The 27979-nt window shown below is 36.9% G+C and overlaps 1 protein-coding gene across 2 annotated transcripts; it reads right to left on the bottom strand.

Moving 5' to 3' along the window:
• Positions 1–12408: 12408 nt before the first annotated feature.
• LOC114307516 (uncharacterized) lies at positions 12409–18727 on the bottom strand. 2 transcript variants are annotated; one of them, XR_014336121.1, is made up of 5 exons: positions 16315–18456; positions 16083–16176; positions 13491–13542; positions 13119–13181; positions 12722–12773 (listed from the first exon to the last, which is right to left on the bottom strand). XR_014336121.1 is itself a non-coding variant. In XM_082879433.1 (4 exons), the coding sequence occupies exons 1-4, from the start codon at positions 16533–16535 to the stop codon at positions 12525–12527; spliced, it is 627 nt and encodes a 208-aa protein (XP_082735559.1). In that variant the 5' UTR covers positions 16536–18727; the 3' UTR covers positions 12409–12524. The 2 variants fall into 2 exon arrangements, 1 of the variants encoding a protein (XP_082735559.1); XM_082879433.1 differs by lacking the exon at positions 13491–13542 and having other exon boundaries at positions 12409–12773; positions 16315–18727.
• Between the last annotated feature and the right edge of the window lie 9252 nt (positions 18728–27979).

Below are 27979 nucleotides of genomic sequence, written 5' to 3' on the forward strand. Positions count from 1 at the left end.
GCACAGAAGCTGTCATTCCACTGGAGATCGGCATCCCAGGGGTCAGGACCCAGGGAGTAGAGAATGGGACTAATGATGTACTCTTAGCGAGAGATCTGGATCTACTAGAAGAAAGAAGGGAAAGGACTGCAATTCAGTTAGCAGCATATCAACAGTAGCTTGCCAGGGCTTACAATAAAAAAGTTAACCCAAGGGAGTTCCAAGTCGGCGACCTAGTCTTGAGAAAAGTCGTCGGCAACAAGAAGGATCCCAAGGAGGGAAAGCTTGGCCCAAACTGGGAAGGACCCTACAGAATCACTTCGGTATTGGGCAACGGGGCATATCGGCTTGAAGATAATGAGGGCAAAGAGTTGCCAAGACCTTGGAATACTTGTAATCTGAAGTTTTTCTATCATTAGATTCTCCTTGTTTTTTTCCGATGTAATGAATAAAATTTTAGCAGAATTCTTCTATATTTATGACTGATAAGATACTTGTCGATGTTTCAAAAATACATGCATAATGAGGACCCAAGTGGAACTCAGGTTCACATTAGGGGGCAGAGAGAAGAGAAATGATGTTTAACACTTGTTGAAACTTGAGAAAAGTCTACAAGTTGAAGTTAAACCGAAATGATGTTTAACACTTATTGAAACTTGAGAAAAGTTTACAAGTTAAAGTTAAACCGAAATGATGTTTAACACGTGTTGAAACTTGAGAAAAGTTTATAAGTTGAAGGTAAACCGAAATGATGTTTAACACTTGTTGAAACTTGAGAAAAGTTTACAAGTTAAAGTTAAACCGAAATGATGTTTAACACTTGTTGAAACTTGAGAAAAGTTTACAAGTTAAAGTTAAACCGAAATGATGCTTAACACTTGTTGAAACTTGAGAAAAGTTTACAAGTTAAAGTTAAACCAAGATGATGTTTAACACTTGTTTAAACTTGAGGAAAAGTTTACAAGTTGAAATTAGACCGAGGTGAAACACTTGTTGAAATTTTATAAAAAAAAATTTACAAGCGAAAACCGAGGTTATGCTAAGAAAGGTACTTGGATACTTGCCGAGGTAAATCATCAGTTTATATAACCGAGGTGTTCCACCCCGAGAAGGTTGCACAAAGATTGAAGTATATATGCAAAATATTCTAAGTATGGAATAACACAAGAGCAATACAGAGAAGACAAAGACAGAAGCATTCAGAAAAGAGAGTTATATTAAAAAGCTGACACATCAGCCAGAGCTTACACTGTCTTAAAAGAAAAATAGAAAGTACATAGCACAGAAGAAAGAGAAAAACATGAAATTAAGACTCTTCAGTATCATTAGCAGGCTGGGTTTGGACCTCGGAGGACTGCTGAGAAGATATCTCGGCGGCCTTCTCAGCCGCAAGCTCAGCGTCAATTTCTTGAAGGGTTTCGTCAAGGCTCTTGTCGGCAAGGGTCACATCGGCTGATGCCTTCTCAGCAGTAGCATCTTTGGGAACCTCCTCAATCTCCTCATCTTAAGTCAAGTCTAGGACTTGCTCATTCAGAGAAGGGGACTTGGCCCCAGCAGCGTCTTTTGACTTCCTCACCAAAACCTCCTCCTCAGATTCAGAGTCGTCATCAGATTGAGTTGGAGTTGGAGGGAATGGAAGAGGAATGGCAGCGGTGTTCCTAAGGGGCGAGTCCTCGGGGACTTTGAGCTTTTTTAGAAGAGACATCCAATCAAGGGTGAAACCCTTGTTGCATGCCTGCTTCATTTGCTTTTCATAGTCCGCCGTGACATCGGCCACCCCTTTGTTGTAGCCCTTCTCATCGGCTGCCTTGACTTCGGCCTCTTTTGTGGCCAGAGCGTCTTGTAATTCTTTTTGGGCCTGGGCCGTTTTCTCCTCGGCATCCTTCTTTTCGGCCTCAAGCACCTTCTTGATGGCCTCAGCAGAGTCTGACTTTTCCTCGGCGTCGTTCTGAGCTTTGATGGAAACCTCAGCCTGATCCTCTAAAGTCTTCATCTTTGACTGCAGATTTTTGTTAGTCTTGTGCAGACTAGAGACCTCCCTCTTCTTCTCGGCCAGCTTCTCTCGGTTCTGGAAAGATTGTACTGAGAAAGAATGAGTATGCTGGATGACCTGAAAGTAAACAGAAGTTATTAGAAAATATTGTAAGTGTGTAAATGAAGAGAAAGAAAGAAAAATTTCCCAATAAAGAGACTTACCTAAACAGAGTGCTGGAGCATCAGAGCATAGTTCTCATACCCGTTCATCTCGGCGTTTCGGTCGAGATCGCCGTGAAGGAGCAGAGCGGTACTAAGGGCGACAGCGACATTAATGTCGTCAGCACTATCATTAGCCATAACTGGCTTATCTTCCAATGTGATTTAGGGGGCCCAAGGGGCATCGCACTTTGAAGACCCCGAGGTAGTTGTAGCAAATGACCTCGGCCTCTTTGATCGGGTAGACTCGGATGGTTGGGCCTCGGCAGGCCTCTTCTCCGTGGCAGAGTGAGACTTATCACTCTCAGCCAATTTGGAAATTAGCAAAGTGTCCTCAGTATCAACCTGAGTCACCTTCACCTTTGGCTGAGCCTTTTTTATTCTTCTTTGCTTTGGTGGAGGCTGGGTTTGTGTTGGCTAAGCGTCAACGTCAGAAGGGATGCTGGCTAAGAGGTCTTTTGCGACAGCTTTCTGGCGACCCATCTCGGAAAAAAAAATAGTTCGTCACCAACGTTGGCGCTGGGATATTGGGATCAGATAAGGAGCCGAGGTTGACGGTTGTTCAGCTGGATCAGAGGTCGATCCTTGATCTTGCCGAGATGTGGAGGTAGTTTGAGGAGTTGTGGTAGAAGGAGGAGACAAACTCTTCTTCTTCTTCTTCTTGGGGACGTCGGGAAGAGCCGACTTATAAGTGGGAATGAAGTTGAGAAGCAGAGGAGCCTTCCACTTGTGGACTGGCAAATTCAGTAGTTTCTTCAAGTCTTTGTTGGGAAAGAAAGACTGACGGAAGCCCTTTGGTGGCTGAGGGAGAACTGCAAAAAAGAAAAAAGTGTAGACATTAGAGCAGAATGTTGAAAACTTTATGCAAGAAAGCAAGAAAATTTGTGAAGGGTGGCCCTTACCAGCTTCTTTCCCAAAAACTGTTCGACTTAGGGGATAAAGATGGAGGTCATCGTTTGGCTGAAACTCCCAGTTACCCGAAACGATGAAGTAATCATCCCCCGCTCCCTTGTTGGAGTCAGGGAGGTCGGCAACGATTTGTATTCCGTGGACCTCAGCTTGAGGTAATAGATGTGGCCTTTTTTTGATTTCAGGCGACACATGGTATAACAGTACTGAAAATCGGCAAGAGTAATCCTAGCATTCTCTTGTTTGGCTAAGGCTATGGTACCATTAATAACTCGATAAGAATTGATGGCAAGTTGCATTGGGTTCAACCTATAGAAATGAAGGATTTCACGGAAAAAAGGGTCAAGTGGAAACCTAAGTCCACACTCAATAAACGCTACTACTGGGAAAGGCATGAGGTTTACATCGGGCATGACAGAGTCATCCTCCCCTGCCAACCTCAGATGAACGTCGGCCGGGATTTCGAACTCCTGCCTAAAGTTCTCTAATTTGGCCGGGGTGTCTACCCTATGCATCCACATATCCATGATATCGGCTAAAATTATGGGAGCTAGATTTCAGAAAGAAGGAGTTTAAGGTTTTCTAAAACTTTTTGTGTTCTATAAACAAATCCCAAAACCTAGATCTAAGGAAACGAAGATTGAATGCATGGATCTGGAAAACAGAAAAATAGGGATACATTTCAAAATTAAGAATGGTGATGAAGCCATCAAGAAATCAAGACAAAAAGTTTGCACAGGTGTATCAGGCCAAGAGCAGTGGCAGAAATCAATAGGAGTGTGAACAGTGTATATTCAAGAAGATAATTTGGGTAAAAACAGAATCATGAAACGAACATGTTCAAATATATGGTGGAATACAAGATGCAAGATGAAATATCAAAAATATGAACAAGATTGCAAAAATAGCAGGTAAAACAGTAAAGTTCAGTAAGGTAACAAGAAACTGAAATCAGGAGGAATAGTGGCTTACTAGAAAGAGGGAAGCCGGAATGGGGATTACCGAAGTCTGACGACGGTTGCGAAGGCGGAAGATCAGTGAAAATCATGCCGGAAGGGGTAAACGGAGCAAGTTGCAGAGCTTTAGAAGCTTGAATAATGGCGTATTCAGAAGCTAAAGAGAGTTGAGAGCTTGAGGATACGAAAGTGAGAAGACTAAGAGAGTGGAAATGATTTTTGTTAAAACTTGAAACGGCGGCAAAACAGAATTAATGCGCCTAAAACAACGTGAGCGTCAGACGGCACACGCATGCGCGAGACGATTTAGAAGCGTGTACCGAGTACGATCCAGTAAGAGAAGGACACATGGCTGAAACGGTTGAATTGTGATGCATGACAGCTCATACGCGTGAAGAAGCTCATGGAATTCTTGATCTTTAAGAAGACATGTCGGCCTATAGTGATGAGCTCGGCTTAAGGCGATGTACTGGCAAGAAGTACCGATATAGGTTCCATCACCTCAGAATGCCGAGGTAATAGAACCTAGGAGGCAGTTGTGGGGATATATTTTCTGAGTCCCAACACGTGGCCAAGGTGATGCCGACGTGTCAGCCGAGGTACCACGTGTCTAGGTTATGACGCCGAGGTTATCTCCGAAGATATCGGAATCCGAGATAAGCGGATAAGGCACAAGGAGTCCTAGAATGAGGAAGGACCTTAGCATGGATAAGGATAACACTCTTAGGGAGTTTATCTTTATCTGTTGGTGAGTCCAGGATAAGCACTGAGCAGAAGTCCATTGAAGCTAGGCTTCTATTGGGATTAGGTTTGTGTTGGCTATAAAAGAGAGGCACACCCGATGGGTCTAAGGTACGCAATTGATACTCAGAACAGTGAATTTAGCATTATTGATTATCTTTGAGAGATATACTGACTTGATCGTCGAAGTGCCCCCGGGTGGACGAACCACCGCCGGAATCTCTTCTTTCTTTTGCAAGTCAACCAGGTGTCATCTATTCTGCCAGTACTCTCTAGCTGACTAATTAAGTTGGCAATGTGATCGGAAAATCACTCACATACATTGTATATATATGATTGTTTAGGAGGAGAAAGGAGATGTACTCCATGTATGATTATGTTTAAATACATTGTGTATGTATGATTGTTTAGAAGGAGAAAGGGGATGGACTCCATTATAATTAAGTTGACCGGAGTGTCCTGGGTGAAAGTCCCGAAATTTATACATGGGTGTCGATCTCGCGGATGAAATTTTCGTAAAATGGTATATTGAAATGTTTGTGTGTTAATGATGTGATTGTAGAACCATTTAGTTGTAGTCTCATTTGGGTTATCGAGAAATAATGAAATTGGCTCATGCATTGAAATGAATTGAATGGAAATGGATTAAGATTTGGATTTGGTACCTTATGACTATATAAACTGTGAATGTTTTGTCACAGGCATTGTTTATGCATATTGTACTTATACCTTTGTTAAATCTCATGTATTGTGTTAGATTATTCTTACTGGGTTGTGGCTCACCCTACTTGGGAACAACATTTTTAGGTAATGATGGCATGCCTCCACCAAGGCAATAGCATTGGAGGGACTTTTGGGAAGCAAGAGCTTCTTTGTTTTGTTTCACTTTTTATAAAGCCTAGGGCTTAAATTGTATGAGCTAGTCTCATTTTTGTTGTAGCCAAGCCAAGGCTTGGAAATATGTAAGCCTATAGGGCATTTATTTATGTTAAACTCTTTTGTACTATTAACTCTATGACATGAAAGAATGTTACACTCTGATTCATGCAGTTATTTATTTAAATTTCGGTTGAATCTATGGTCATATTTGGGGGGCGTCACATGCTGGAGCTAAGAGGATTGGTCGAAGCTCTCATCTAATTTTGGAAATCGATGTTGGAGTTAGCGTTAACGATTTTGTTATTTTGATAATTTGATTTAAGAGTAAAATTGTATTAATAAAAAGATATGTAAGTTGTGATGTCTAATTAAATAAATAGGGTGTATTTAAAGCCTCCCCGCTTCAATGTGCTTAGTTTTTTTTTTCCGCTCATAACTTAGGTTTTAACTTAGTAATTTTGGAGTTGAAAAAATTGTGGCCATCTTTCATAGTTAAATGATTTCTCATTTTAGTCCTTTTATATACAAAAATATTATTTAATGTTTGAATACAGGTCATTCACTTCATAATACATTATAGGCTTAACTATTGCAAGTATACTGCTTGTCCCTATTTCCTATAAAAATCCCAAGTTTAATTTAGAAAAGAAAAGAAAAATTGTAGCAAATAACAAGGCTCAACCTAGTTGTTTGACACTTTTATATCAAAAGCTTTATTGCCACTTTCAAAAGAAACAATACTAATGAGAAACTTCCAGTCGTTGATACCCCACAATCAAATAATCCAGGTTACACTTAACAATATACTCAATCAAATAATCCAAATTAAGCTTAACAATATAATCAACACCAAAACCTTTTCTCTTGTGTGACTGCACAAAATGAAGTTACTTGGTAAAAAAACTTGTCTAGACACTTTGGTTGACGTCAATCTAACATGTGCATGTGGAGGAGTACCATAAGGCGGTTATGGAGGACTATCCTAGGTGGCTTTTGATGAGTACACCAACCAGAAGTTGCGAAACACCCTCAATGGCTATAAAGTAGTACACCTCAGTCACTGCGGAGGACTATCCCTTTGTAATGCCCTCAAATAATTAACATACAAGGATCCTGGTATTATTCTTTTCCCGATATATAATCATGAAATTCCTAACATCATAATACTAAATAAATCTCCATACTTGTATTCTTGATATGCGAGAGATGTACAAAAGGTGTCCAAATGCAATACATATTTAATCTTCTCTAAGGTATGAATCTATATCATGTGCGAAAGATAAAAATAAAGAACAAAATACAAAATAAAGCTCCTCGGGCACAAGTTCCAAGGCTTAAACCTAATTACAAATAAGTGGTTCACAACCCATATACATAAGCAATTGGCTTGTCAAAAAAAATACAACAAATAAATGAAAGAGCCTTGTGCACTCAAAATATCGATTCACCTTTACTGAGGCAGAATCACTACATCATTTCCTACACAAACCCACTATAGGTGAGCATGAAGCTCTGTAGGAAGATCTTAACAAAGTATATATGTTTTAAGTAGTCTTAAATATGGATGTTGTAACCCCGACCCATGATCAATGTTAATCCAGGCTTCATTATGCCTAATAAGTAATTAAAGTGAAATTTTGCATCATATGTTGCTTTATGTGTGTTTATATCTGTTTAACGTAGAAAAATCTATTCATATTTTGTTTCGGTTTGCGAATTGATGGCCTTATCGGCATCCGATTCAGAAATTGACTTGATTTATGTGTTAAGTAGAATTTTTAGAATTTTATGGTAAGTTTAATTGAAATTTGATTCAGAATGATTAAATTAGAATAATTAATGCTCAATTAAGTCTAACTAATGAAATTTTGATTTAAGCCTATATAAGGCACCTTTTGTACCTCCACTCATTCTTTTCCTTCATTTTATATACATCTTTGAGCTCACAAACACACGCAAACGTGAGAGAGAGAGAGAGAGAGAGAGAGAGAGAGTAGGAAGATTTGGTTCTAAGCTTGAAAATTTTGTGAGACTTGAGTTCGATTAAAAGGAATTGCTAGAAAAGAGAAGGATTTGGAGAGAACTGGGAAAACTAAGCTTTTACACAGAATTCAAGGCTTGAGGTAGAAATTCACTCCTTTAGTTGTATATTTGTAGTCTTTAATGCATGAATTCAAGAGAATTAGCTAATTAAGCCGAGAATTAAGCTTAGGAAGAAGAATTAAGAAGATAATCATACTTGCATGCAAATTCTTTTGCATTTAGAGCTTGATTTTGAGGAAGTCTCACATGTATGCATTGATCATGGCTTGATTTTGGAAGTTCATCGCATTTCACATGTTTCTACCTCATTTGATTATGGTTTGGAAGGTTAATACCATTACATGCAAGTCTTATTTTCAATATTTCAAGTTTGGGTTTTGTATAATTGACAAGTTTTTAGGCATAGATTTTACGAAATGATTTAGAATTCTCATGTTTCTCAATTTTACATGTGATTTCTCAATTTTTTGGCCCAAAAGGAAGAGTTTTGTAGTGTTTGAATTGAGATTGGAAGTTTGGAGGTGAATCTGGAAATTCCAGAATTCGACCTCCATGCTCAAGCGACAAATCTTGTGCTCGAGCGACCACCTTTATTTTTGCACTTCTGCTCAAGCGACCAAAAGTCCACTCGAGCGTAAAATACATACTCCCAGAAGTTTGCATGTTTTGCAGACCGCTCGAGCGACAAGAGTTGCGCTCGAGCGAGGGTATGAGTCTCACGCTCGAGCGAGCATCCGTCGAGCGAGCATTGAGCAGAAAAATCAAGCAACCAGCAATTTTGCAAAGTTTACAGACCACTCGAGCGAAGAAATGTATGCTCGAGCGACCACTCACATTTTATATGTCCGCTCGAGCGAAGAAAGTTGCGCTCGAGTGAGACCCTTGTTTTCAGTAATTTTTGTTAAGTGTTTTCAAATGCATTTTTGCATCTTCATTTCTTCCTAGGCATTCATAAGCCAAGATTAAGGCACTATAATGAGGATAAAAATAGAAACACACCAAGATAAGAAAGAACGAAGTTAATGATTTCGGGTGTGTAATTCAGTACGTATTTATTCTGTATCTGTGTAGGTCACGCGCCACAAGATATCTGAATTGCCTACTCTGTCCGTTTACTTGAAGTCATTCGTTATCTGTGAGTAATAACGTAGTAAAGCTATGTTGAAGTTAAATTATTTTTTGCATATGGAATAAGATCTGTTTTATGAAATGCCATGTTTTATACTATGAATGATTGTCCAACTCTGACAAATGTTGTGGTCTTTATGCTATGATTCAAGTATGCTATCTGTACCTGGATTGGAGGTTCCCTATGGAACTGACAAGTTATTTGTACCCAACTGGAGGTTCCTTTATAGAACTGACAAGTTATCCGTTCCCAGTCTGGAGGTTCCTTTATGAAACTGGCAAGTTATCTGTACCCGGCCGGAGGTTCCTTATGGAACCAACAAGTATGACCCTTGATGTTTTGTATGAAATCTATTAGCGCTAATAGATAAGCCATGTAAGATTAAGCATGAACTTTGATTTCTGTATATGCTCAGAACAAGAATACAAACGTGAATCTGTTTCGATATGAACTCTAGTTTCTAAATTAGTTATGGGACATCATTAATTTAACCCTTTACTCGGTTATTATTCACTGAGCCCTCGCTCACTATTTATTTATTATGTATATAGGTAAGCAAGCTCGTGACCAGGCTTAAGGTAATGCCTGAAGAATTTTGTGTTGTTAGCCACCTTTTGCGCCTCTCGAGGAGGTTCCGAACCTAGTCAAGTTTGGTGGTCATATTTTGTGAATGTTTAAGACTTTGTCTCTTCTGTTTTACAAACAAAGTTTCTATTTTTATATATATGGGATGACGTATAAATCCTGTACCTTTATGACGTCATATGTATGCTTTTAAGTATTAAGATTATCTGTCCCATGTTTGTCTGCACAGCTCGATAGACTATGTATATGATTCTATATTTACTTGCGCAGCCCTTATTTATATGTTATTTTGTTAAGAGGCCTTGGGTAATCTAAGGATTACTGGCCAGTTACGGCCCTAAACCCATAGAGGCGGGTTTAGATCGTGACAGATGCAATGCTATGTCATGCTCCAAAATCGTAAGTTTTATCTTTTGAAAATCACATGCAATGCTCTTTTCAAAAACATATTTTCTCAATGAATTCAAAATACAAATACGGAGTAGTAAATACAACTTGGGTAATCCATAAGCTGGTGTCTACATGTAGGCATATCAAGCACTACTAATCGCCACTTTACCGGCTCCTGATTGGAAGGCACATGGTACCTGCTCCGAGCATGTTTTCAGTCTTTCACCATAGAGACTCAGGTCAACTTAATCAATAACAGACTACACTTCCTATCCTAACTTACCAAATGTATTTATCCCAAAAAATTTCAAGATCTCAATTGTTTCTCAAAATGATCACTCAATTTCCAAAACATAGACTTAATAATGAATATTCAAAAGCTATGCAAATTAATGAAATGCAAATGCAATTATATAACCTCATTGTACATTTTTCCACAATTCTCAACAGTTTTCCTTAATGTGAAATACCACATTCAATATTCCTCAATTTCTCAAATAATAACCTACCTCCATATACATGTGACATACGGCACAATTCCATATTCACAATTTATGTAATTACCAAAAGCCCATGATCCAAGTATTCTCAACATACTATCAGTGGCAAATTTCTCAACAAAATTCATCCATTTCATAGATGGTTCAACAATATATCAAACGTATGTTTTTCCTTATCTTTTTCAACAAGAATCTCATAATCTCACAAGTTTTTCAAAAAAATAACTTTTCCCCAATTTCCAAAAATCTTGGGTTTTCCTTCCAAAATAAATTTTCTCATTTACAAAATGTATTAACATCAATGGACTTGTAGGAGTTACACATTTCATAAATCAAATTAATTTCATAGGAGAGATAAGAAAATATCCCTATTGAAACACAATCGAAACCCACAACTCAAACCTTCACTCATAACACAATGATTTTGTCCACAAAAAAAAAAGGCCAAAACATGCCAAAATCATATATATATATATATAACTCAAAGAAACTCCTTACCTCAAGCTTGGAGAGAAAAGACGAGAAAAAAAATCCTAGAATCAACGGTGTCGAAATCTGATCTCCATTGCATGCGTCGTGGCTCTTGATGAGATCTCCAAAATTGATAAAGGAACTAGGGTCAAACCTCCAATGGATTTGAAGAGATCAAGAATTTAAGAGGGTTGGCTGGTGTATTCTAGAGAGAGATGAGAGAAAAGAGAGTAGAGTGAAGTGTAGAGAGAGAGAGACAAAAATGAAAAGTGAAAATTGAGGATTATTTACTTCAAATTTTAAGTGATTGGACACACTTTTCGAACTTGACTCTAGACAAACCGCTCGAGCGATAGATCCAACGCTCGAGCGGTGAACTCAAACTCCCAAAATCTCTTTCCTCTATAAGCAGACCACTCAAGCAATAAAACCTTTTCTCGAGGGGTGAAATCACACTCCCAGTATTTTAGACGTCAGAACAAAGAACTGGGTAGATGAGTTTACCACTTAAGCGACTAAAGGACCGCTCGAGCGGACTCAATTTTCAAGTAAGACTAAAAATGACTTTAGAGTACTCCCACCGTTCCCGAACTCACTCTAACACTGAAAGACCCAAATCAACGTCTCGGAATACACCTTTGGATGGCAACAGATAATCATAAAGACAAGAGTAGGTGACAACACATGATTCATGAGGTTCAAAAGCAGTAAGGATTCCAATATGGAATAGAAATTCTGAATCAATATTGTTAAGTTGTTTTAAAGAGGTTCGGGACGTCATACCCTTGGTGGGTAAAAACCAACACAGGTGATTGGTGCAACTAGACATAGGCGACAAAGTACTTGTCGATCTTTGCAAAGGAGTAGCTCGAGATGACTGCACGGCAAGATGGCTACATAAGAATATCCTTCAATGGCTACGAACACTACAAAAAAATTGACTTTTTGCGACGGTAAAATACCGTCGCTAATACTCCTAATGCCGTCGCTAATAATTTTTGCGACGGCAAAACGACTTTTTGCGACGGCAAGAGGGGGGTCGCAACTGCAGGGGTTGCAAAAGAGTTTTTGCGACGGTAAGTGCCGTCGCTAATGTTTTGCGACGGCATTTTTTGCCTTTTTGCGACGGCGCAGTGCAGTCGCTAAAAACGTTTGAAATTTCTTGACTTTTTTGCGACGGCTCTATTTTACCGTCGCTAAAAATGTTATTTGAGACGGCAAAAAATACCGTCGCCAATAGTCTTTTTTTAAAAAAAAAACACTACTTTTTGCGACGGTGTGGTGCCGTCGCAGAAAATATAAAAAATATGAATTTTTTTATTTTTTGCGACAGTGTATTGCCGTCGCAAAAAATATTAAAAAATAATAAAATTTCTATTTTAAATAATAAAATTTCTATTTTTTGCGACAGTATAATGTCGTCGCAAAAAGTAAAACCTGTAACAAAATTAATAAAAATATTAAAATTTTCTATTTTTTCCGACGGTGGTGCCGTCTCTCTCTAAGAGCTGATTATTTACATTCTATTCACAAAAACATCATAACAGAAAATAAAAATAAAAATTTAAATTGATCAAACCATCAAATTCAATATTTTACAAACACTACTAAAAAAAGTATTTTACAATCACTCAACTTTCGGAGCCAAACTCAGATATATAATCTTTAAAATTGCATCAGACAAATAGTTTCACTCAAATAAATAAATAGCTAGAGAAAAAAAATGAGCAAATGAAGAATCCACCTAAATCATAAATCGACATGGCTATAATTTTTCACCAACTTGTGAAGAATTCTAGATATACAAATCCAAAAGGTCTTTGGAATTTTTCGGCTAAAATGTATCAATAAGGCTGAAATGATGTCAAATGTAAATTTGTGAGCCTCGGGTTTCACTGTCATGCGGATTAGCATAGCAGTCCACACCTCCGGGCCCAACTTCACTGCATGCCGGAAAGATTTAAGCCCATTAACCACTCTCATCAGCATTGCATGTCCCTGCAAAACAACATTAATTCTCATAGTTGATCTCATAACAATATTACCAACTGAAATATGTTCAGTTCTGATTTTGTTTTTGTTTTTTCATTTTCATGTTTTCAAAAACAAGATAATAAAAAGTTCGAAAACACCTAACATTTTCATATAACACTTTAATTTTTGCATGAAAATAGTTTTTCGAAAACAACCTTTTTGGGTTTCCTAATTCATGTTTTGGCTTTCCTACTTCTTCTAAACCACATCAAAATGATGTTCTATTATCTATAAGTTGTAGAGTTTAACTAAAACATGCACCAGCACATGAGGGGGGAGAGAGAGAGAGATGGAGGAATTGAAACGAACCTCAGATTCAGCTGTCTCTCTAGCTTGAACCTTCTCATCGAAAATGTTTGCAACTACTTCATCCTGAAGAAAAATATCAATTGCTTTAATTATGTCCCGGACCAGGAAAACACGTACCCTCAAACCCTTATCAGACAATATGAATTTAAAAAGATCTTCGGTGGCAGACACAACAGCACGCATATCAAAGGATTTCCATTCCAATGATCTATATAATATCTATAAACAAAAAAGTCATTTCCGGACACATCAAAAAAGTATGCAGATGACAAAAATAATTCAACAGTTTGAAACACTCCCATTTCTTAAAAGCAAACTGAGAGAAAGGCTCCTAGCTATATATTGAATATCACTTCCATTAAGAAATAACACCTGGATCACTGATCACACCCAAGAAATCATCCTTTATGGTGCCAATACAAAACTGCAAAAGGAGACAACACGTAGGATGAACAACGGTGACCAAAAAAAAACATAACCCCGAAAATGTAATAATAAATAAAATAAAATACAATGTATATTAAGAGCATACATATTTATGTGAACAATTATTAAATGCACTATTTAAGATTTAAAAGAATACTCTGAAGTTCTGAGAAACAGAATGCAACAGTGACCAAATTTGGTTACCAAATGTATCAATAATGGATTGCTATAACGTACAAGACATGAAAGTTATGACCCATTAAACTAATGCATTGGTGGCATATCAAATGATATCCAAAATTTGGTATCTAAATCTAGTCACTGTATTATTACTGTCCAAGAAATGGTTCCAAGGTCGGACCATGCCACATTCTGACTCTTGAACATGAAGAGAATTCATTTTCCCAGCCCATAAACTCCAGAGAGAACCTGACTTCTTGAAGGTCAACAAGCACACAGAAAAGGATCCCCATTTATGCCTCAAGTCTTTAGAAATGGATAATTCAAGGTATTGGCCTAAACAACCCAAGTTCTATTAATTTAGAATCTAAACAACCCATGTCTAGAAAAATGAGAACTCCAAGGCCAGAACTAGAGGATAAACAAATTATTTTCAAATTCAACATGCCACAAGGACAACCGCTTTTAGCCATTTAAAGACTATGACCCTTATATCAAAATTTCACTAGTACAACAACATTATCCTCAATTTACAGGGAAGAAAAGTATGCATTACCTGTGTGTTGTTTTTAACACTCATCATCAGAATAGAAAGATGCCCAGTGCTGGATTCCTCTTCCTCATTCTTGACCTGTCACAGACAGTTTCAAACAAATTTTATATCATAAAAGGAGCATGGAGGCAGAAACTACAGCAAATAAAAAATGTAAACAATAAATTAAAAACTCTATTTAGCAGGAAGATGAAAAATGATGGGTAGGCCAAATTACACACACACATATATATATAGCCCTCCACATGCAAACTATTGTCTTAATCCAGCTTAACTTAAATTCTTTAGATTCTAAATTCTCTCTCCACAATTCTAGATTAAAGTTTACTCCTCTTATGTCATCAACTAAAACTATACTGCCTACAAATAATACGATATCCTCTTGAATGTTCCTAATGGATTCGTTTATAACTAATGCAAAAAGAGATAAGGACCTAGATTAAAGTTTACTCCTCTTATGTCATAAACCTTAGTATTATATTATTAAATAGAATCTATCACCAAAGAACATAAAAAAACACTGCTAGTATTATATTATTAAATAGAATCTATCACCAAAGAACAAGAAAACTAGGAGTTCTCTCTTCTTTTTTACCCACAAGGGTATACATACCCCTCACACAATTGGTAGCACGTGCAGCCCATGTGATTCAAATATGCATTTCCGGGTTGTACATTCAAAGGGCAAGATATTTTCTCTTCTTCTGTCCTAATGTATTCTCACTCAAATAATCTTACTTACAAATAATCATATCTTGAAGCTTTTTGTATGCGTAGTACCTTACCAACCTATACATATTAGAAGAAAGAATCTGTAAGTGACAAATGTATGTTAGTCCACTCCAACATTTTTAAATGAAGCACGGTATGGCCCAACTTCTTTGACTCATTTTCCTCAAGCCCATTTTCTCTACCTGTTGAGGGATAACTGTAGGAAAATTTATGTTTCTAGCAAACACACTCCCTTCGTCTCATGTTGTTTGTTTATCTTTCCATTTTTGGATGTTTCAGAAAGATTGTCCCTTTGAAAAACCAAAGCAGATAAGTTTTCAAAAACTACCCCTTATAAAATAATGCCTTTAAAAACTAAACGCAAGTTTTTTTTTTAATTTTAAATAAAGCCTTTAAATTTGAATTACAATGCATTTATTGCACGTTCTATTAAAAATTGAAATCTCCAAATTGAGTTAATAAATAAATAAAAAGCAAGCAATGAGGTTCATAATCCCTAATCACTTCAAATCTTTGCAGCTTTAAGAAATGGAAACATTGTACTGAAATTTTATATTTAGATTCTTACATCTGTATAAATTAAAATCTACAAATTGAGTTAGTAAATGAGCCCAAAAACAAAAACAAAAAACTAGAAGAATAAAGTAGGACTAAACTACTAAACATATCTTTACAACAAAATTTTGGTAAACTATCTTACAGTTGGCTCGGCAAGCAGGATTATCGACTCCATCTGTGCTTCAGAGACAATAAATCAGATTAGAATTGGTATGCATAGAATGCTTTTAGAAACAAATTTGAGAGGGAAAAAAGGCATTAAAATGCTTACCACTCGAAATGAGTATATGTAATTGCATTAAATCCTCAGCCGATCACTAGATTCATAATCATCCCCTTTGTCAATATATCTCGTTCTTCACAGGGTCTCAAGCCAAAATGATTTCTTTATTCATCAAATGGCCCCTCCATCATCAAAAATGTAAAATTACAAACAAATCGAGTTTGCACCCACTGCTAATAAGTAAAAAAGTAACACAAAAAATAAATAAATAAACAAAAATTACAAGACTTACCTTGCAACCTTCGATCCCGAATTGAAATAATTGAATCCCATTTGACTTGACAAACTCGGCATTTGCCTCCGGGTACGGTTCTGGACAAAGGCATCTGCAAAACCAAAGCCCTATAATCATCAAATCTGTATATAATTAGCAAATTCAAATCATTCACTGACACATAATTTTCCAACACATCACTGCCATATAATCAATGAGTTTGAATTTTTTTTTTTTTTTTTTTACTTACATGATGGAACGGAGGCCTAGGGATTGGAGGAAGGGGAAGTTGGCGGTGTCAGGGAAACCGGACCTGAAAATGCCATTGTCGACCATCGCGAAGTTCAGAGGAGGAATATAAAACCCGTCGTCGTCGGTGGGGTCGAAGTCGTCGAGGCTCGGCGGCGAGAGCTTCGTGAGAGGGTTGAGTTGTGGTGGTTCTACGACGGCGACTTCGATGGTTTTGCACATATCGCCACCGCCGCCGCCGCCTTGGAGGAGAGAAAGGCGAAACCCTAGATGGAGAGAGAGAGAGAGAGCGAGCAGGAGGAGAGGGACGGCTCTGTTGTGTTTGGGTTGTGTTTGTGTTTGTGTTGTGTGTGTGTTCTCAAACAAAACCCTACACACACCCACACACACAAATGTTATAGTTAATGAATTTTTTATTAAAATAAAATATTATTAAAATAATTTTTATAGTTGATGAATTTTTTTTTCATTTGGTAAAGTTAAAAATTTATTTGTTTTATATTTATTTTATATTTATTTTAATGAATAAAAAAATAATTATTATTTTTTTATTTGGTAAAAATAGGAATAGTATTTTCTATTAAAATAAAGTTAATTTTTGTGGTCAATGAAAAAGAGAGAAGATAGATGAGAGAAGAGATAAATGAATGAGAGACACAGAGAGAGAGAGAGTCAAATAGACAGAGAGAGAGAAGTGTGATGAATAAGAGAGAGAAAGAAAAGAAAGAGAAGAAGATGAAAAAATGAGTGAAAAGATATAGACAAAGAGAGAGACAGAGAGAGAGAGAAAAAAAAAGAGCGAAAATAGATAAATAAGAGAGAGAGAGAGACAGAAAGAGATGAGCGAGAGAGCGAGAGAGAAAAAAAATAAGAGAGAGAGAGAAAGAGACAGAGAGAGAAGATATATGAAAGAGATAGAGAGAAGAGAGATAGACGAGAGACATAGAGAAAAAGAGAGAGATAGACAGACAGATAGAGAAGAGTGATGAGTCAGAGTGAGAAAAAGAAGAGAGACAGAAACAGAGAGAAAGAGAGAGATGGACAGAAAGAGAAGAGTGATGAGAGAGAGAGAGAGAGAAAAGAGACAGAGACACATAGAGAAAGGGAGAGAGAGACAAACAGAGAATAGTGATGAATAAGAGAGAGAAAGAGAAGAGAGACAGAGAGATAGAAAGATGAAAAAATGGGTGAAAAGAGAAATGTTCAAAAGAGTAAGACGACATCGTTTGTAGTGGATCGAGAAATCGAGAAGGAGCTCGATAAATAGAGAAGATGAGAGTAATAAAGTGAGTAAGGCGAACATAGTGAGGGAGAGATAGACAAATAGACAAGTAGACAGAGAGAGAGAGAAAGAGAAGAGTGATGAGTGAGAGAGAGACAGTGAAAGAGAGAGATAGACAGAAAAAGAGATAGGGAGAGAGATGGAGAGAGGGGGAGATAGAAAAAAAGAGAGAAACAAGAGATGAACGAGAGATAGACAAAAAAAAAAGAGAAATAGAGCGAAAATAGATGAGCGAGAGAGAGACACACAGAAAAAGGGAGAGACAGAGAGAGAAGAGAAATGAGCGACAAAGAGAGAAGATTTCTTTTTTTTTTTGCAACGGAAGAATTGTTAAAAAAATAATTTTTTATTAAAATAATTTTTTTTTATAGTTGATGAATTTTTTATTTTTTTACATTTAGTAAGGTTGAGACGGTAAGAGAAAGAGAAGAGAGAAAGGAAGATGAAAAAATTGATGAAAAGATATAGACAAAGAGAGAAAGAGCGAAAAGAGATAAATGAGAAAGAGACAGAGAGAGATGAGCGAGAGAGATAAAGAGAAGAGAGATGAGTGAGAGAGACAGAGAGAGAAGACAGATGAGAGAGATATGAGCGAGAGACAACGAGAGAAAGAGAGAGACAGAGACAGACAGACAGACAAACAGAGAAGAGTGATGAGTTAGAGAGAGAGAGAGACAAAGAGAGAAAAAGATAGAGAGTGAGAGACAAAAAAAGAGACAGAGAGAGAAAAGAGATGAACGAGAGAGATAGAGAGAAGAGAGATGAACGAAAGAGACAGAGAGAGAAAAGAGATGAGAGAAAAGATAGATAAATTGAGGAGAAGCTCGATAAATAGAGAATATGAGATGGAGAGAGTGAGCAAGACGAATATAATGAGGGAGAAATACACAAATAGACAAGCATACAGAGAGAGAGATGAGTGATGAGTGAGAGAGAGTGAGAGTGAGAGAGAGACAGAGAGAGAGAGATAAACAGAAAAAGAGACAGAAAGAGAGAGAGAGAGAGAGAATGAGAGATAGAAAAAGAGAGAGAAACAAGAGATGAGCGAAAGATAGACAAAAAGAGAGAAATAGAGCGAAAAGACATGAGCGAGAGAGAGACACAGAAAAAGAGAGATGGGCGAGAGAGATAGAGAGAGATATAAATAAGAGAGAGAGAAAAAAAAAATAAATGAGAGAGATAGAGGGAAGAAAGATGAGCGAGAGAGATAAAGAGAGAAGACATAAGAGATAGAGAGAAGACATAAGAGATAGAGAGAAGAAAGATATGTGAGAGACACAGAGAGAAAATGAGAGAGATACACAGACAGACAGAGAAAGAAGAGTGATGAGTGAAAGAGATAAAGAGAACAGAGAGAGATAAATACAGAGAGACAGGAAGATGAAAAAATGAATGAAAAGAGATGTTATATTAAAAGAGTAAGACGACATCGTTTTTTTTATTTTTTTTGTGACAGAAAAATACCATTGAATTTATTCAAACTATTTTGTGACTGTATATATATGAAGCTGTCTCAAAACCACAATCACTATGTTAGGTTAGAGTTTTCCAAAAACTCTTTTGAGAAAATTATACTTTCTTGTTTTCCGTGTTATATTATTTTTACTGAATTTTTTTAATATTTAATTTTTTTAATTTTTAGACACACCTAACATAAATACACCTAAAAAGTAAAAAAATCTTTTAAAAATTCACTAAATACCAAAAATACAAAAGAAATACAATAATTCAATACATTTTTTTTTATATTTGTATGTATTTATTAATTTTTAAAAATATTTTTTCATAATTTTTTTTTTTTTTAGATACATTTAAGTAAAGTGCATCTAAAAAAAATATTTAAAAATTTAAAAATATTCACTTAAAAAAAAACCACAAAAGTGACTTTTTGCGACGGTAAAAAATACCGTCTCAAAAAATCAGAGTATTTGCGACGGTAAAAAATACCGTCTCAAAAAACAGAGTATTTGCGACGGTAGAAAAATACCGTCTCAAAAAACAGAGTATTTGCGACGGTAGAAAATACCGTCGCAAAAAAGGAGAGTATTTGCGACGGTATTTTTCTACCGTCGCAAATACTCTGTTTTTTGAGACGGTATTTTTCTACCGTCGCAAATACTCTGTTTTTTGAGACGGTATTTTTTACCGTCGGACTACCCTGAGGTGGTTGCAGAGAAGCACCCCTCAATGGCTATAGAGGAGTAATATCTATTGTTTCCTCTAATTCATGTCATTCTCGCCTGAATTAGCTGTGGTGATAACACTAATATAATTATCTAGAATCTCAACTTTTCTGCCACCATATTTATCAGTTAAATTAAGATTGACCATAACATTACCATTAGAGGTTAGAATGTTAACCATTTCACCATGATCATTCTTAGTTAAATTGCCATGGGTGATAACATTATGGTTAACATTATCATCCCCAACTTTGACTATCCCATTGTATAGTGTCCATTTCAGTCCAACTATGGGTATAACCTCGCAATTGTCAACTGATTTGCTATTCACGATCTCTTTGCATTTGACATGTAAACATGAATAATTAGTTTCCTCCAATTTCTCATAATATATTCTTTTACATATTTGAAATATATTTATAGTTTGAACTATTATTTTTTTTTTTTAGAGGGTATTTATAGTTTGAACTTGAAAGTGTCAAGACACAAGATGACTATTAAAACAAATGTACCTACAAATTTTTCTCCTAAAATCCCCTACTTTGGACTCTAAAAACTAACAATTTTTTTATTTATTTTATAAGTGATAAGAAATCACATAGATTGAATGAGTAAGCTAAAATTGGCATCACATAATTCTCAATGAGGCTCACATTAAGGACATGCAAGTATAAATGATTGTGAGAAAGACATGCCAACGATCACAACAATGTTGCCCACAACGACTTGGCTATGTTGTTGCTAACCTACTGCTAGGATTCCTCTTGAGTTCAATTGATGAAACATTCTATTTTCCTGTTTTTAACAAAAGTAGAAATTGAATTCTAAACCTTGGCAACCCACACAATAAAACCGAAGATTTCAATGTTTTTCTTCCTCTTTTGAGTAATGTTAGAAATACTTACATTTCTTATTAAGTACAATATATACCCACTATCTATTAGACAGTGTGATCCGTAGGATCTCCATTAAAACGACTTTATAGTACTAAGGAATCAATGGCATAAGATTAATTAATATGAGTCCTCATCTCTAAACGTAGTCACATTAACTCCAATCTATGCCCTCTTATTTATCAAATCATGTGAGAGTAAATCCCAATTTATTTATTTATTTTTTGCATAGGATAAATTACACTACTGGTTTGAGTGAAATTTTATATTGATCTTTGTAGTTTCAATTTCATCAATTTCAACTCTATACTTTCTATTTCATTTCAAAATGGTACTCCACTAGTTGTTGTTAGCATTTTAGAAGAATAAAAAATAAATAATAATAATAATAATAATAATAATAAAGCCATGTGTAACTCACTTGGGTATTTTAGCACCCAAATAAGAAAATTGAATAAATTGCACTGTTAGTTACCATAGTTTCTTCTGAATTTTATTTTGATCACTTCGTCAATTGTCATGAGCATTTTAAATAGAAAAAAGGCATATGTGACTCATGTGGGTATTTTAAAAGTTCTTCATAATTTTTTTTTTTTTTGGTTTTTTTAAAACAAAGTCCAATTGAAAGAGAAACGAAACTCAATGCTCTATTTGGTTGAATTTCAGAACTTGTTTTTTGTATTATTTATTTTTTGAAAAATTAAAAAGTAATTTGACAAAAATAATAAAGACCAAAAATATTTTTAAACCTTTTTAAGAATTATTTGCTCCTAAAAAAGAAAAAACTTTATGAAAATAATTTCATTTTTTTTTATCAAACTATTTTTAAAAATAAATTATGACAATCCAAGTTTGTTGGTATAATCATCATTAGTGTGGATGAGCTCATCCAATAGTAAAGTGCTAGAGACTCACAATTTAGACCGTTAAATTTATCCACAATAATGTGGTGAAAGAGATATGTTCTACATAATTGAGTATGTGACGAATCAAAAATTGAGATGTATCCTATCATATCATTATAGATCAAATTATGGGCGAAAAAAAAAAATATTTGTGCGTGTTGAATATTTTCATATAAAATCGGAGACCAGCATTGTGATTGTAATAATTATCATTTACTTGAAGTACTGACTTTTTGCGAAGCCAAGAACTCGTTTTCAAAGGGGGAATGATAGAAAAATCCTAGTAAAAAAATAGATGTATTAACAAATCTTTTTAATTTTTTAGTGCAATAAAAAAGTTTTATTTAAGAGATAGTTTAAAAAATTCGTCACAAAAAAATCATTAATTATCATTTTTTAGCAACAGATTTAGAAAATCGTCATAAAAAAATGTTCACTAATTTTTTTTTAGCGACAAATTTAAAAAACGCCACTAATTATCAATTTTTAAGACTTTTGGATCTATACAAATATTTGTGGGTTAATGGTATACACATCCTTATAACAGGACCTGTCCAAAATAATATAGGATTTGATTCAGCTCTTTCATGTCTACTATAGTTGGTTATTTCAGTGTTTTACTGGCACTTTAATTATAACCTCAACCCTTTATTTTGATTTGAGCAAGATATGACTTATTTGAAATGAACAATTTATAAAAGAAATTTACACTCTTGAGTCCTAAAAAGCCATAAAAAAATTGACACATGGTAAGAAAGTTATGATTTTTTATAGTGAAAGTTTATTATAATTTTTTTGTGACGAAAATTAGGAACTTTTGTGGTATATTTGTAAAGTTACGAATAGTAAATTTATGATGTATAGAGTAATGACATTTTATTATTTATGTTATGAAATTTTATAATAAAAAAGGAAGCTTTTTTGATAAATCTACTTTTTAAGAACTTTATTCCATCAAACCCATATTCTTTTTGACTATTCCATTAGGTCCTATTTGAGATAAGAAAACCAAAATACTATTTTCATCTACTTATGTTCCATTTAGTTCACATTATTTTCTTATGTTTCAATAAGTCCTATGGGTGACATAATTACCAAAATACCCTTAATGTGAATGTTCACACCGTCAATGTGAATGTTCATATCATCAATGTGTAGGGGCCCAACCCATGTCAATCCTCGTGGGTGCCCAGAAAAATTCGAGTCGGGCCAGGCCCAATGTGAATATTCACATTGATATGTTAACATTCACATTAATAGGAGTGTAAAATTGGCCCGCGTCCCGTGGCGGCTTGAAACCCGCCCGCGGCCTATGGACGGCTCGGGGCGAGCCCGGTCCGGCCCGTTGAAAATTTGAATATTCACATTGACATGTTAACATTCACATTGATAAGAGTATAAAATTGCCCGTGGCCCATGGGCGGCCAAAAGCCAGTCTGCGGCCCGAAACCCGCCCACGGCCCGTCGGCAAGCCCGGCCTGGCCTGTTGATAATGTGAATATTCACATTGACATGTTAACATTCACATTGATAAGAGTATAAAATTGGCCAGCAGCCCAAGGCGGGCCCGACTCGGCCCGTTGACAATGTGAATATTTACATTGACATGTTAACATTCACATTGATAAGAGTGTAAAATTAGCCCGCAGCCCGTAGGTGGCCCGAAGCCCGACCACAGCCCGAGGCGGGCTTGGCCCGACCCGTGACATTGTGAATATTCACATTGACATGTTAACATTAACATTGATAGGAGTGTAAAATTTGTCCGCTGCCCGAAACTTGCCCGCCGCCCGGGGTAGGCCCAGCCCGACCCATTGACAATGTGAATATTCACATTGACATATTAACATGCATATTGATAGGAATGTAGAATTGGCCCGCGGCTCGTGGGCTGCCCGAAGCCCATCCACGGCCCGGGGCAGGCTCGTTTGGGTCCGGGCCTGAGCCGGTGGGTCGAGCCTCGAGTCGGGCCGATGGGCCTGGGCCTAGCCTTAGGCTTGGGGTCTGGCTTGGGCGGGCCTGGCCATTTTTTTTATTTTTTTTAATTTTTTTTACCAAAATTTTATTATTTTCCACAAAAAAAGACACTAGGCCTCGGCGCGGGCCGGGCCTCAGACCGAGCCTTAAATGGGCCTTAACCGGTCCGATGAGCCGGGCTGGGCTTCAAAGTGATGGCCCAGGCCCTAGCCTAGAGTCTCGGACTAGGCTCAAGCCCAGGCCCAAACAAGCCTTTCCTGGGCCACGGGCAGGCTTCGGGCTGCCTACGTTCTTTTTGACTATTCCATTAAGTCCTATTTTAGGTAAGAAGACCAAAATACTATTTTCATCTACTTATATTCTATTTAGTCCACATTATTTTCTTATGTTTCAATAAGTCCTATGGGAAACATAATTACCAAAATATCCATAATGTGAATGTTCACATCGTCAATGTGAATGTTTATATCATCAATGCGTAGAGGCCCGGGCCGGCCTATATCGAGCCTCGTGGGTGTCCGAAATTAGGCCCAGGCCCTGGCACAAGGGTGTTCGGGCTTTGGACGGGCCGATGGATCGAGCTTCGGGTCGGGCCGGTGGGCCTGGGCCTAGCCTCGAGCTTAAGTCGGGCTTGGGCGGGCCTGGTCATTTTTGTTTTAATTCTTTTTAATTTTTTCTACTAAAATTTTATTATTTTCCACAACAAAAGACATTGCGCCTCGGGCGGGCTGGGCCTCGAACCAAGCCTTGAATGGGCCTTAAGCGGGCCGATGGGCCGGACCGGGCTTCAAAGTGATGGCCTAGGCCCTAGCCTAGGGTCTCGGACATGCTTAGGCTCGGACCCAAAAGAGCCTGCCCCGAGTCGTGTACGGGCTTCGGGCAGCCCACGGGCCGCGGGCCAATTCTACATTCTTATCAATGTGAATGTTAACATATCAATGTGAATATTCACATTGTCAATAGGTCGGGCCGGGCCGAGCCAGCCCCGGGCCGCCCACTGCCCGTGGGCGGGTTTCGGGCAGCCACAGGGCGCGGGCTAATTTTACACTCCTATCAATGTGAATGTTAACATGTCAATGTGAATATTCACATTATCAACGGGCCGGGCCGAGCCCACCCCGGGCCGCGGGCGGACTTTTGACCGCCCATAGGCCGCTGGCCAATTTTATATTCTTATCAATGTGAATGTTAACATGTCAATGTGAATATTCACATTGTCAATGGGCTGGACCGGGCTCACCCCGGGCCGCCCATGGGCCGCGGGCGAGTTTCGCACCGTCACGGGATGCGGGCCAATTTTACACTCCTATTAATGTGAATGTTAACATGTCAATGTGAATATTCACATTGTCAACAGGCCAGGCCCGCCCCAACTCGCCGGCAGGTTTCGGACCGCCCACAGATCAATTTTACATTCCTACCAATGTGAATTTTAAAATATGAATATTCACATCATAAAATTACTAACCGTTCAAAAAATATTTATAAGGGTATCAAAATTAAATATAAGGGCATAAGTATCCAAGAAAATAGTGTAAATCAAGAACAAGGACTTCATGGAATAAAACTATACATACATGAGACTAAATGGGTTAAAAAATTCCTTCATGGATTTCTTGAATTAAAACACTTCTAAATAAAATTTATCAATAAAAATCCCATAAAAGAATTATGAAGAACCTACAATATCTTGCAGTTCACGTGGTAGCCTCTTCTATAAATAGACTATTATTTTGTTAATTAAAATTTTTACATTATATTTATATTAGGTTAGTTCGACGAAAAGATACCAGCCGTACAAATTTTTACTAATTGAAACCAATTTGATTATGAATGAGGGTAATCTACTTGATTAACAAGACAAATAGATTGGAATGTTTTTATTGTAATCGACAGAGTGAAATGATGAACTATACAAGCATTTTAAGAATATTTTATAACAATCACATAGTATTCACCCAACTCATTCCTCTCTAATTCAATTGTCACGTTAGTTAAAATTTACTCTCATTCAATTGTCACATTAGTTAAAATCTATTGTTCCTTTTAATTCGCGTGAATCACCGAATTAGCATTAGCGATCAAGATAATCCTCAACATTATTGTGGGTTGAATTACCAATATGACAAAACTATTAGACAGTGAAATGTCAACCTTTTCATGCTCTGCCCCGTATTTGTCAGTTGAATTAGCAATGATGAAACAAAACCATGAGATGGTCTAATCTCAACCTTTTCACCACGATCATTCTTAATTGAATTCCACTGCCCATATGATTATCCAACTCGGTACAAACCATTGACTAATACACAATTTTAAGTTGTAAGTTGAATTGCTATTATTTATGTATTTGAATTTATCATGTAAATATGAATAATTAGTTTCCTCCAATTTCTCATATTTGAAATATATTTGTAGTTTTAAGTTCAAAGTGTCGACACACATTATAACTACTAAAACAAGTAGATGGAAGAACATACCTAAAAAAATTTATTCTACAATCCCCTACCCTAAACTCTAAAAATAAGTCCTTTATAAATGATACGAAATCACATAAATTGAATGAGTAAGCCAAAGTCATGGGAAATCCTATGGTACTTATAAATTGACGTAATTTTATCACAAAATTTTGTAACATCAATTACAAAATGCGTAATCTTGTCACAAATTGACGTAACAAAAAATGTCATAATTAAGTCATAAACTTTTATTACATGAATCACAAAATTTTAAATATTTTGTTACGCTAATTTCTGATGGGGTGCATATGATATACACCCGGAGGGGTATGTACCATAGGGTTTCTGTAGACACTCCATTTTGATCGGCCCTAAAACTTGGGCGATTTCTTTTGATCACCATATGATGAACAAAAAGAAGGTGTTTCTCACAAAATTCTCAACAAGAAAAATGGAATTTGGTTTTCTCTCAAAAACCTTACTCCCCATTTTGGCCAAACTGTCACGTCCCGTATTTTATCACTCAGATAACATTACTAATATTCATTAATTAAGTCTATTTACAAATAACATTTCATCCTTGGGTGAAATGATGAATAATTAAATATACATATTCACTCTCATTATACAACAATGACATTTACATGCAAATAAAAGAAATGCCCTGAGGCTTACAATAAAGGAGAGGACACCACTCTTTATAAAAAAGATAGCACTTAGCCAAACAACAAATGAAATAGTACAATCCATCACTACATTACATTTATGAAATGGTAAAACCCATTGTTTGATCTTCAAATCCTAAAAGCATTTCTCGTACACATGTATAGCCAGGGGGCGAGCAACCACTAGCTCACCAAGCAATCTCATATTAAAACATTAGAAAATATGCGAGTACCAAAATACTCGTACATATACGTGAAATCATATTGTAGCGATCCCAGTTTTGCCACTTCGCTAAGTATGTCAGAGATCGAGCTGTCCGGTCAGCTCGCGGGGGTCTAGAGGGTAGCTCCCCTTGGCGGGTCCTAGGTCAGCGCCCTAGCGGGAATATAGCTACCCAGTTAGCTCGCGGGGGTCCAGGAGGCAACGCCCCTTAGCAGGTCTTAGGGCAGCACCCTGGCAGAGTTGAGGGGTATCGCCCCCAAAGCAAAAATGCAAAATGCAAAATGCATTAGATGTTGCTTGTCCGCTCGAGCGGCCGTTTATGCGCTCGAGTGGAGAATGTTTGGTTCCAAAAGTTTGACATGTCTGCAAAAGTACTGAGAAGGTGCATTCGATGCTCGAGCGGGGCTTTCCATGCTTGAGCGAACCATGTATTATATCAGTTCGTGAATCTAATATTTCAGATCATTTTTGTATATCTCTTTCTCTAAAAACATTTCCTCTCCCTTCTCTCTACATTTTCCCCACACCAAATTAGATCAAAACTTTGATTTCTCAAGATCCATTAGAGTTCTGCCATAGATTCTTCATCAAAGTTGGTTAACTTCTCGAGAGTTTCGTTGTGTGCGCTAAATGTAACGCCCCGAAAATTGGGCATGATATATCTATTTATGCAACAAAGCCCACTTGATAGACAAACACATATATATAGTTAACTAATCCATACGCCCATTTCCATTAAATCCCAAATGCCAAATACATGTTGTTCACATCTCAATGTCCCAACTCTAATCCCAAATATGCATTTTATAACAAGTATGAAATGGAAACCAAACAAATAATAAGTGCCCTACAGGCTTACAAATTTATCTAAGAACATTCTTGGTTACACAAAATGGAGTTTCAACTCAACACAAATACAGCACTGGGCTTACATTCAACAAATAACAATAAAACAAAAATGAAGCCTCAACTCTGAATCCTCCTAAGTCAATGCCTTGGCGGAGGCATAACACTTGTACCTGAAAATGATTTCCCTTATAGGGTGAGCCACAACCTAGTAGATATATACTACGCAACAT

The sequence above is a fragment of the Camellia sinensis genome, chromosome 7, assembly GCF_055761805.1.
Source record: "Camellia sinensis isolate YWXY chromosome 7, ASM5576180v1, whole genome shotgun sequence".
NCBI lineage: Eukaryota > Viridiplantae > Streptophyta > Magnoliopsida > Ericales > Theaceae > Camellia > Camellia sinensis.